At 50.5% G+C, this 12,441-nt stretch overlaps 1 protein-coding gene across 1 annotated transcript in view; it reads left to right on the plus strand.

The window, feature by feature from the left end:
• Positions 1–12,441, plus strand: part of Gabbr2 (gamma-aminobutyric acid type B receptor subunit 2) — a 329,174-nt gene that overhangs the window by 175,283 nt on the left and 141,450 nt on the right. Inside the window, exon 4 of the mRNA XM_021159700.3 lies at positions 1,227–1,328. Within this exon, the coding sequence (XP_021015359.1) occupies positions 1,227–1,328 (102 nt within the window). The remainder of the gene's footprint in view (positions 1–1,226; positions 1,329–12,441) is intronic.

Raw genomic sequence — 12,441 nt, forward strand, 5'->3', positions numbered from 1 at the left:
ATAGATAGATAGATAGATAGATAGATAGATAGATAGATAGATGATAGATAGAAATGGTAAGCATGAAAGGTAAAAGCCTCCCTCATTTCAGTTGTTCTATTATACTTTGCTGAGAAAAGCAGTGGATAGAAGGAGTGTATGAGACAAGTCCCTGCTGTAATTTCTTGTGGTCCTTATTCCCAGGAGTGGGGTTGCTGGAGCAGATGGTAATAGAGCTTTGGTTTTCTGAGGCACCACCCTCCTGTTTCCCAGAATCTTGAACCACTCACTGTACATTCCCGAGGTGGTTCACAAGGGCCCCAGGAGGTTCCTGTCCTCACAAATGTGTGTTTCTGTCTGCTTCTGATAATGGCCATCTCAGCAGAGTGAGCGACATGAGCTTTTCACGATCTCCTCCTCTTAGGCTCTAAGAGGGGAAGGTCACAAGCAAATCAGAAACAGCAGGCCCCAGAAGCTGGGTCCAGACTCTCACCTACTCCTCAACAGCCCCATGGCATGGGCTTCGTTATTGCATGTTCAGAGCACTGAGCTATGGCTTCCAGGCAGATATGCTCTTCAAATTTGTTCTGTTTAATCCAAACTTTAAACAAAAGTCAACACTAGAAAATATGAGGGATTTTTCTATTGTAAAAGCCTGGATTTTTTTTTTATTTCTTCTCCCAAAGTGTCCTGAGCCCACTTCTAGCATAGCAATGCAACAGCAGTGGTTGTCCTTAGAAGGCCCTGTGGTCTCTAGGGTGCCACAGTACCCCAGAAACTGCTGATGTCTGCCCACGAGGACATGGCAGTTGGCAGCCTTCTGCCGTATAGGCATATGCACAACCAGTAGGTTTGAACCTCACCGTTTCTACCACAGTCTGCTCCGTACTGGTCCTCTGGGAGTCTTGGCTATGTCTTCACTACAATAGAAAGTCACACTGGAGTTTATACTGCAAAACATAAACAAGGTATCATTAGACAGCCTGATGTGGGCCAGGCAAGATGGGATGCTGGCCGGTAAATATCTTCATCTTGCCTCTTGTAGGTCAGGCTGAGCAGTCCCAGCCCTCTATGGCACTGTGTCGAAGTGTCAGGTGTAGGACGTTGCTTCCTGCTGTCTCTCAGTGCAGTTCTCTCTTCTGTCTCTCAGTGGCGAGGAAAAAAATGGCTCCCCAGCTCAGCCAGTGCTGACGATGCCGTCCTTCCTGGCAACAGCCCACCCGAGTTCTTTGTTTGTCTGTCCACAGGTGAGGAACGACCTGACTGGGGTTCTGTACGGGGAAGACATTGAGATCTCAGACACGGAAAGCTTCTCCAATGATCCCTGCACCAGCGTCAAAAAGCTCAAGGTAGGTGCAGCCTGTCAGTAGGCTTCCTCTTATCAAAGACTGGGAGCCAGGAGCTATCTGTCCCATCAAAAAACACTTCTGTTAGGGCTAAAAGCCCATCTCCTGATCCATCCGGCACCGCTTACTCTAGGAACAGAGGGAGACAACTTGAGGTTCCCCTGTTGTAACTATGTTGTAACCTTTCACCATCACTGCAAAACCTTGGTCCCTCTCCTGGGCTCCCAGAGAGCCCTATCCCTGTCCTCCGGTTGGTCACAGCATAGCCAGGAAGAAGGTCCACTCTCAAGGGAAGCAAGGGATTTAGGGCAAAAGGAGGGAGATGTGACTCATGGCACCAGGGGGAGGGGTCAGACCTGACTCTAAGGAAGAGAGCACTGGACAGAGGCCAAGCAGGATCCAGGGCTGCAGGGAAGGAGGGCTGCAGGGAGGGAGGGCTACAGATCCAAGGATGGCCAGCATGCTCTGCTGTGGGAGCACCAGAGTTCCACAGAGCATGTGGCACTGAGGGAAAGGAGTGATACAAGGTTGGAAACGGAGTTCTGGGCCAGTTCCCGACAGCCAAGCCCTCGGCTAAGCAGCTCCCTCTTCTCCCAAGGGTGGAGGGAAGCAGCTGGCACCTAGAGCTGTAGACTCCTCTCTTTCCCTCCCATTCCCTCAGAGCCACGGGTGAAGTTGTTGGCATGGCAATCCCACATGCCAACTGTCGGTGTCTTTTCTGACTCAAGTAGGTTCAAGGTTCCCCCTTGACACAGCAGGTGGCAGTTACGAACCATTGGCTATAAGAGTTTTCAATTTGCTGATCTGGAGCCCCAGAGAGTTGTGGAGCTAGAGAAACAAGAACATTCACACATCTCTCCTGGTCTCCTCCAAAGCAGACAGAGCCTGTGGATAACACTTTTGTCCTAGGAGTCTCTGTGGATAAGGACATCTAGGGACAACCCAGGCAGTGGGTCACAGCTGGAGCTCCACCCCCCCCCCCATGCTATCAAGAACTGTGCTGTTTCTGGGGTCTGGATGGGTCCTGTGGAGCCTGGAGGACTCACGTGCATAGGAAAGGGAGCTGTTGCTAGCCAATCCTGCCCAGGCACATGCAGAGTATCTCCCCAGAGCAGAAGCTTGAAATAGCTTCTGGCCTCTAAGGCCCCGCTCAGTTCTGAGGGCTCTGGAGTTGAAAGGCAGCAGGTGTGGAGCTGAGGGATCGAGATCAGGGATGGAACAGGACGTTCTGCTCGTCAACCAAGTTGATTGAAGAAGTGTGGGAAACAGCAGCCAAAATACCCAGGCTTATCAGCGTCCAGCTCTGGGCTGGTCACCAACACAGGGCTGGCCACTAACTGTCATTTCCCATGTGAACGTCCCAGAGTCCTCTGGCAGGGAGGTTTTTTTTTTTTTTAGATCTATTTCACTGATGGGGACTGAGGGTCAAGGTGGCTGGCTGGGTAACCCCTCAAGGCCTTCATGGGAAGTAGAGGGCAGGCATTTCACCTGGGGACTGAAGATGTGTCTACTCTGCCCAGCTGCCCCCAGCTCCCTCTGCTGCCAAAGTTTGGGGAAGAGATCCTAGCACTGCATAGCTGGAGGCTAAGGCAGGGGCAGAAGGCAATCAATGTCTGTTTTTTTTCCTGTGGCTGTTTGTATTGTGCTACAGCGTGTACAGCTTAGCAGTAGGAGTGTGTGCTCCCTGGCCTGGTTCTAGATGTTGGGGTGCAGGCAGAGGTTGGGGTGTGGGCAGCACCATGCATTCTCTGAACTTGCCTGTCTCTCAGTCTTTGGCATCATGGCCTGTGGCTGCGAAGTTCTAACCTCATCTCTGGTGGCACCCCCTCCCTTCTCCACACCGTCCCCTCATCAGGACATTTCATGCTAAGCTGGGTGGACCCCTTCCACTGTAGCCCAATCCTCTGCCACTGTTTTCACATGGGGTTCCATCCCAGAATGCTGGAGTTAGACTTTCAGCATGTCTTTTGGAGGGTCACAACCTGCCACGTTAGACAGACTCTCCATTTCCTTATTTAAGTGCCCGCTTCCTATTAACACAAAAGCTTCTAGAAGCTTCTCATGACCTAGAACCAAACTCAGTTGTTGAATAAGCGGCACATGAGTGTCTAGGCAGCAAAGACTAACAGAGGAAACATGGGAGAAAATAGAACAAAGAACAGGCAGGGAGTTCTGAGGGGGCTGGAAGAAGGGCGAGCCTCTGCTTTAGTGTGGGCTAAGTGAAGCCAGGGCACAGAGGACAAGGAAGAAGCTGAGTATCCGATAACGGGACAGGCATCTGCAGCAGAGAGCAGAGCCAGGGCCAAGAGGAAAATAATCAATACCGTGGAGGATGCACCTGAGCTGCTCTCCCAGAATTCAGCGGAAATGGCCGGCACGATCAATCCTGTGAGAGAGAAGATGACGGTGTGGGACTGGAGAAGAGGGATAAGAGGATGCCAGGACGCTCGAGGACGAACCAAAATAGACGCGCCCCAGGAGCAACGGCTCACGCGGCAGCCAGAATCTGGGTTCTAGAACATTCTGTACTAAGAGAACAGGGACAACAGAGGAAAAGGGGACCTGGGGAGGTGGCTTGGTTGGTAAAATATAAGCACAAGGACCACAGGTCTGTCCCCAGAAACCCACATGAAACCCAGGCCTGGAGGCAGGGAGCCTGTCACCCGGGTGCTGGGGAGGGAAAGACCGGGCGATCTCTGGGGCTCACTGGTCATTAGAGCTAGCTCCAGGTTCTGTGAGAACTCTTAGAAGAATCAACCCCTGGCCTCAACACACGTGTACACTCATGTGAGCACTCACCCATACACAAACATGCACACATCCAACACGCACCGTAGGAAACAAACCTGGATCCCACGAAATTGCCCATAGTCGACCATTGTTGAACTATCAAATGCAGGTAGTGCAAACATGTAAGGCTGTATGTACTGGCTAGCTAGCTGGTCTCTGTGTCCTAGCCACTTTGGTATAGGAAAGGACACCTAGACACATTTTAACAGATGTTTTAATGTACAAACTTGAAGGATAAATCTCACAAATATCTAAACAGAGCTATGGGAGTTGTGGCAGGGGCGGGAGTCAAACGTCCCCCAAGGTTCTCACACCCAGGCTGCCCTCCAGCCTCTTTGTACCATGAAACCCCAGGATTATTGGAGCAACTGGGACATACATGTTACTGTGTGAGGCTCACGTGACGTACCAACAGGGAACCCTTCTGGAAGGTGGTCCTGAGAGCCAGCTGGCAACCATGTTACACTTTATAGCTGAGGTCAGGATAGAAACAGGCACGTGGGGACCGCGCAATCAGAAAAGAGAGCCGTCTAAATGATTGCTGTACATGGGGAAAAGCATGTGATCCCCCATAGAATACAGAAACGGGCACCGCAACAGTAACGGAGATGTGAAATCCAGAGTGCACCCTCAGAGCCTGAGAAAAGGGAACTTAAAAAAAAACAGACACCAAATTCTTGGTCTCTGTAAGAGAAGAGACCCACAAGAGGCAAGTTCACAGCCAAGCCTGACAGAGGAGGATGGCTGAAGTGAGCAGAGAGTCAGAACCCCGCTGGTGTGAGACCCAGGAATCCCTCCCTACCGCCACCTACATCTAAAACTGTAGCTAGAGGACACTAAGATAAACCTGGGCTGAAGGAACAACATGGTGGTATTCAAACCCAAAGCTGCCAGAACATGGAAGACAGCAGCAAGGAAAGTCTGGTCCATGTGCCCAAACAGAAAACAAGCTTTAAAACAATGCTCCAAATAGGCCATGGCAGACCAAACAGCAATTCTGACCAGAAACCTGAATGGGGTCAACTTCAACATGAAATGCCAGATTGTTGTTTTTGTGTTTGTTTCCGTTGTTGTGTGGGTGTTTGTTTGTTTTGTATTTAGTTGTGTGTGTGTTGTTGTTGTTGTTGTTTGGTTTGGTTTGGTTTGTTTGAGATACGATCTGTATGGCCTGTTCTGCCTCAGCCTCTTGAGTTCCTGCAGTATGGAACCCACCCCAGCATCCTGATGCAGGTATTAAGGGCTAACGGCTGGGCAGAGGTCTTCCACTATGTACCCAGAATCCTGCCAAAGGGGATCAAGAAGCAGGCACTGGGCAGGCCTGCTATGGATGAGGGGACAGTGGTATGAGATGACCAGGCACGTGGGTTGTCACTACTCCAGTTGATAGCTCGGTGAACTACAGAGCTGGCCTGCAGGAGGACTCCAAGGGGAACAGGTAGGATGAACACATAGCAGGAAGCTCCCATTAGCTCTCTTTTTCCATTAAAGACATAACTGGCATTTGCATTTGAATGCTTGCTAAGCACACTCTCCTCTCTGTGTAGCCTTCCCATGGTGCTCCTCTCTTCCTCACCACAAACAGGAGCTCAGTACAGGCTTTGACCCAAGCAGGCCTGGACTTCCTTCCTTCCGCTCCTTGCCCAGCTATTGTCAGCCACCCAATAAGCGCCTATGACAGTCCTCTCGAGCAGAACACTCCCAAGATTGAAGAATTGGTGGCTGGTGTCACATTGGAAACCCAAGAAAAGGATGAGAAGCAAGAAATGAATCCATGGCATGTCCCATCCTGAAATAATCCTAGGAGTTCCTGTAAAAGCCATGAAGAGCCAGGAGACTGAGAGCTCCCTGTGGTCCCCAGGCCCACAGAGCAACCTTGTGCGGGCAACACTGGTGGGGGCAGGGATCTCACCTCTGATCTCTTCACAACCTGTCCTCTGACCTCAGCCCCTGCTTCTGCTTCAACACCCATGACAGACACTGCCCAGGGCTTGATTTGTGCTTAGATTTATCCATTCTTTTAATCCTCCCAGTTACTATATAGTAGCGGCCATCAAATGATGGCCAATGGGCCAAATCTGGCCCTCCGTTCCGTTTTATAGATAAAGTTTTATTGTAACACATTCATTTAGAACACTGCTTTGGGCTGCTTTTGTGCTCCAGCGGCAGAACAAAGTAATTGCCACAGAGAATAATAATTGCCCATAAAAACCTAGATTATTTACTACCTGGCTCCCTATAGGAAGTATTATTATCTCCATTCTACACATTGAGAAGATGGAGCTCAAGGAACTTGACCCAGGCTGGAGGTCATGCAGCAGCCTGACAGACGTGGCGGTGTGGGGTTGAGGCTGAAGGAGGGCACGGAGTCACACAGCCTGGTCCCGGCTTCATGCCCATCTGCCCCTCAGTAGCTAGGGGATTCTTCCATAGCCTTTGAATATTCTGAATAATGCTCATATCCTTTCCCTTATGCGCCTTCTCATCAATAAATCAGAAAGGAAATAGCTCTGCAGCTTACACATGTGGGGGAGGCAAAAGATGGGGGATGTGGGAGTCAGCAAGGCTTGGGCTTGACAGGAATCCCCAGTACTTACCTTTAAGTACCTATTAAAGGCTGGACTCCCACAAGGCATCATGGGATCTCTACCTGCATCCCACAGGGCACATGCAACCCAAAATCGCTATGAATGGGGTCCGACACAAAACTGTAAACTTTTTAGAACATTGCGAGAGGTTTCTGCAGTGTCTACTGGTAACTAGGTTGTGCAGTTGGTAAGTATAAACATTGTCGATGACATCACTGAGTCTCGCTGTCAAAAGACTCAGTACACCTGCTGGAACCAGGTCTCTGACTCTAAAAAGAATAACCTATTTTTGAATGAGTCGTAAAAATAGCCCAATACTGGTAAGCTTTCTGCAGCTGAGAGAGCACAAAGGAGAACCAGCATTGGGCCCACCAAAGAGAGAGGACAGCAGAGTCCAACTCAGGTGGGGACTCACAGGTCATTTCCTATGGCTGATGGATGACACAAAGCTATGTGTATGGAAATCACACAGATGTGCCTTTCTCGAGGCTAGAAGCTAATACACATTTTGGCAATTGAAAATGATGATGTCAGGGCTGATTCCTTCTGGAGCTCAGCCCCACCCAGGTCATCCAGTGTCAGATGAGCCACCTTAGCTACTTCCAAAGCTTGAGCCTCATTCCATGGGGCGTTGCATCCCCACAGTCTCTGGGATGTGGATGTCTGTAGGAGGCTCTACTCTACATGAGAAAGCCTGAAGATGCACCCTCCCCGGCCTTTGCTCCGTCGAAGAGCCCTAGCCAGAATTGGTTTCTCCTTTCCCTGAGTGGCCAGGACAGGAAGGTCTTAGTAGAGACTGTCCTCCTTTTCCATGAATCAACCGCCCCCACATCTGTTCAGGCAGGAAGCCCAGGCCAACCTCTGGAAATAGCTTTGCCCAAGCCCTGAGGGTGCACAACCAAAGAGAAACCACGGTGCGTTGGCCCCGGGGCCAGTTTTGCTCAGAGACATGGCAAAGAAAGAGCAATATTTTTATGTGAAGCCAGATATATTATTGGAAAGCTAAATAAACATGAATTAAAGAAATGTCACACGTTGCCGGTGGGCTGCTGTGGGCTGTCCCGTTTCCATGCTCTTCCTGGAATGTGAGGACGTGTTTCCTGCTTCTGTGCCTTTAGGGGTATGTCTGGTGGGAGGAGGAAGAAAAAGGTCTAAGGCAGATTTTGGTTAAATGAGCATATTCATTCTGGAGCCTGTCTTAGCCAGGACTTTATAGACAGTCCCTGCTGGCCCTTCCAGCCCACGCCAGGTCAGTCTCTCGTAGCTAAGTCACTCATGTCCCTTCAGCACCTCATAGAGACCATGGTACATGGAACTGTGAGTTTTGGTAGCCCGGTGGTTAAAGGGAGGGGGCCTACGGGACTCTCTAGATGACCTACAGGTCAGTGTCAGGTGACCTTGGCCTTCCTTACAGACCCCCACAATCTAGTGGTTAAGAAGGGTACCAAGCTATGCTGAGACCTCAGGGCACTCATGTCCAGTCTCTGTCTCTTTCGTGACTCAGGATAGCATGTGCCATTCACTCCATGACCTTGCATGTCACCTGCCTGACTTCTCCCTGAGTGGCTCTACAGACTTAATGCTGAGCTCTGCAGCCCAGGCCAATTGGTGGCAGTGCGCATGGTGGGCGGGGGGAGGAGATTGGAGAGGGGGTTGTCTTACTCAGCCTGGGGGCTCTAGGCAGGATGTGTGGGCCAGCCCTGAGGGTCTGGGATCACACTTAGGTGGCATCTAGGCATCTGCCACCACTTCATACTAGTGTGCTTTGGAATCCAGAACTGCAGTTCTTGGAGCTGAGCCCGGGGATGGTGTGAACTCGGCTATAGGCTCAGGAGAAGGCTAGAAGCCAGATGAGGCAGTAAGAGGGCTAGCCCAGAATGCCCGCAGACACCCCATAGATCTGGGATGTGTACTAGGGCATGTTTCCTCCCCTTGTCTGTTGACAGCTGCTATCTGCTGGTGTGTTCTGTGTGGTCCTCCCCTTTTGGCTGTAGGCACTCTCTAGAAAAGGGCCAATGGATGGTAACATCATGCACACTCACTGTCACTTGGGGTCCAGAGTGACTCCATCATCCATTGCTGAATCTTTTGAGCCTTTGTTGCTCAAGGTGGGCATGGCAATGGTGTCTCTCTCAGGGAAGGGCTGAGCTGCCACTTGCCAGCCAGATGGTGCTTGAGGGTTCTTCCTGTGTTAGGACCCTCGCAAACTGGAGCTAAACTCATGCAATGGATTGAGTGTTCATTCACAAGTGTGTGATTTTTAGGTCGCACAAATCCTGGAGACAAGGGAGTTCTGGACATTGGATAAAAGAGGACCAAAAAAAAGGAGAGAAGACATCTATCCAGGGCTAGAACATACCCTCTGTGTTCATAGGCATACATGAGGCCTGATGCTAGGAGCTCTAGGAGTTGGGAGTCTGAGTCAGGGTTCTGGGTGTGAGAGTCTAGGTGGAACTGGGTGTCCTCCTCACTCCACTCCACTTCTACGACTGCCTCATTCAGATGCCCTTCTTGGGGCAATGGCCTCATAGGGTATGAGTGCAGGGCCTTATATGGGCCATCATGAAAACTGTCACTGCCCTGACTCATTCACCTTCACTCCAGTAGGCCCCAGAAGAGTCAGGTCATGAAAGGCTGGGATTGTCTAGTTGACAGCCATGGCTTTGTTCTCCGCAGATCATAGCTTTGTTCTGTCAATGTCTCCTTCAGGGACACACCTGCATCGTTCTCCTTGCACATTCTTTTTTTTTTTTTTTTTTAATTTTCAGTAGAGAGGTTTTTGAACCTAGGGCCTCAAGCATGTTAGGCAAGCTCCATATAGCTGAGCTGCAGGCTCTCTCTACACAGCCCAGGTCGGCTTTGAATGTGTGATCATCTGCTTTATCTGAGACTACATGTCTGCTCCATGGAGCCCGATTCTCAGGACTCCGGGCCCTAAGATCAGGAAGGTGAGCTCCAGCCCTGGCAGAGTGAGGCGTTGGCCGGAGGCGACAGAACAAAACTCTCCATACACCTCCTTGGATGCTGCCTTAATCCCAGATGCGTGTTTCCCATTTGACCCAACACTTCACCTGCTCTCAAGGCAGCAACCACCTTGGCCCCTGCTCCCCCTGCCCTCCTGGCTAGGAACAGGCCCTCTACTCTCCAGAAGCACACTAGACAGGAATAGCTTTCTGACTCAGGGGCTTCCTAGCTCCCAACAGTGTCTCTCTTCAGGGCCCTCTGAGGGTCCTGAGTACCAGAGGGAGAGTCCAGCTCTGGATGCTGTACAGCTGAGGGAAGCCACTGGCCTCTTTAGGAAGGGGAATTCCTAGATCTTTGATCCCTCAGGCCTATCAAAACCCGACATCTTGAGAGCCCATAGCCAAGTGGTCCTTGCAGCATAGTTGTCATAGCAACAGAGACATTAACTGGACTAAATGGAGTGGCAGAGATGGTTGTTTATCTGTCAGCAGGTGGTGAGTTGGTCACCATAAAGATGTGGGTCTTTTGGTCCATTTGAGAAACAGACATGTGAACCCAGACAGTACCAGGCCCCAGAACTAGCAGGGTGTCAGTACAGTGACAATCATGCCTGTCAACTGCTAAGCAGCCAAGGACCCACCATGGTGCTCCAGGATTGTGTCAGCAGCCTCTCCTAGCATCAGGCCTCATGTATGCTTATCACTATATTCAGCCTGCCCTGTGCTGGCCCAGAGGCCAGAGGGAAGTCATGCTGTCCTTGAGTCTGGGGAAGACAAAATAAAAGTGGATTTGGACCATGATGAAGGCAATTGTAGGTGCTCTCAGCCTAGGGGGGAATAGCCACTGAGTTTGATCAATCAATGACATGGCAAGTAAGGGAGCCAGAGCTAAGACGAGGGATGAGCAACAGTGTTTAAGGAGAGGAAAGAGAGAAAGAAGGACCTTTGGGATGTAATTTTGTACAAAAGAGGAGGGAGGAAGTATGGGTAGGCAGACAGACATGTGGATGGATGGATGGATGGATAGATAGATAGATAGATAGATAGATAGATAGATAGATAGATGGATTGGTGGGTGTGCAAATGGATGAGTGTATTGATGGACAGATAGACAGATGGACGGATAGATGAGTTGATGGGTTGATGAATGGATGAATAGATTGGTAGACAGGTGGATAGATGGATAAACTGGTAGGTGGGTGGGTAGGTGGATGAATGGCAAAGAGGCATGTCTGCAGAACACTGCAGGTAGTTCTTTCTTACTCCATAGAAAAACAGTGAAAATATGCTGCAGGAGATTGTAGGTGAAGAACCTCAGGCTCCTAAGAGTGTTTAATGAGCGTTTGATCTAGCTTGGGAGCCATCTCTGATTTCTTCCATCAGATCTGGAGTTTGCTATGGATTTCCCTCCTCTGTAGAGGCCACTGGGCATGGTAGGGTGAAGGTAAGAGTCCAGCTATTCTCTAAGGAAAGAGGAGTGTTGATCAAGCCAAAGCATAGGGCTGCTCAGGGAAAGGCTGGCTCTGGAGCTGGTGAACAGGTGGAAGCAGCAAGCTGAGGCTCAAAGTGGGAGGGAGGGAAAGCGGTGAGTGGAAAAAGACTCCAGTCTCCAGCTCAGCGAGTGGGAGGCTGTGGTGCCACTCCCAGTTCCCAGAGACACAAACAGGAGGAGGAAGGGGCTTGTAGAGAAAGAGGAGGGTTCAGCTTGGGACATGTTGAGCTGCAAGGAGCCAAGAGACACCAATAGACATGTTCTGTGGAAAGCAGGGCTAAATCTATGTGAGTGACACAGGCTGGACAGCTGCGGTCAGGATGCGCAGCACAACGCTGAAGGCAGAATAGGGTCCCAGAGGCTGAAGCTGAGGAGGGAAGACAGGAGGGATTAGGGGTGACAGGAAGCCAGAGAGAGCATCCTGAAGACCAGAAGGCAGGCTGTGTTGTGATGAGCCCTGACCACCTGTATCACAGGCAGGGTGGGGAGAACAGGTCAGACAGTGCCTGTTTCAGACGTGACAAAGATGCAGGCTTAGGAGAGTAAGGCCCAGGCATGGAGCTGGATTCGGAACCTAGTTTCTCTGGCTCTGAAACCCAATTGGCTGTTTTACTGTACCATATTTAGCAAGTGGGGTTAGCAATCCAGATGCACAATAAACCTGGAAGACGGATGAATAAATAATGCTTGGACGGACAGGCAAACAGACAGACAGACATTGTTAGCTGCAAGTGATGTAAAAAAAGGTTTCAGGCAATAATGGGAAGGCCGGCCTGTTCCCGGGAGCCCATCGACAGAACGGAAGCAGCCTGAAACTTTTTATAGCACTGCAGACTGTGGAGACAAAGGCTTCCCTTCCTCCAGCATCTGCTAACGACCCTTTAAGGCCTTTTTCTGAGCAAATGCGGAGGGGTTTTGCCCCCTCTCCTTCCCATTCTTACTTGCAAGCACAGGCTAGTTTTAGCACAGGGCTTTCTTTATTTTGCTAACACACATGATGAGCAAGATGGCCTCCCAGTCAGCACTTTCCAATTTTAAAAGGCTGCTAAAAACTCATCTTTGAAGCCATGCTTCCTGGCCCCCCACCATCAGAGGGCCTGAGAGGCCTGGAGAGGACAGAGGCCAACAGGTGCCTCCTGCAAAGCTGGGTCAGGAATTCACATGGGCAGGATCAGGCATCAGCCAGTACCCAGCTGGCCTCCTGACAGAAGGGTCCAGGCTGGGTCCCAGTCCCTAGAAAGTGACCGAGACCCACAGGCAGGTGCTTGGTAAATGTTTGGTGAATG

This window comes from Mus caroli, unplaced genomic scaffold (assembly GCF_978045245.1).
Source record: "Mus caroli unplaced genomic scaffold, Mus_caroli_1 scaffold_6, whole genome shotgun sequence".
In the NCBI taxonomy this organism is placed as follows: domain Eukaryota; kingdom Metazoa; phylum Chordata; class Mammalia; order Rodentia; family Muridae; genus Mus; species Mus caroli.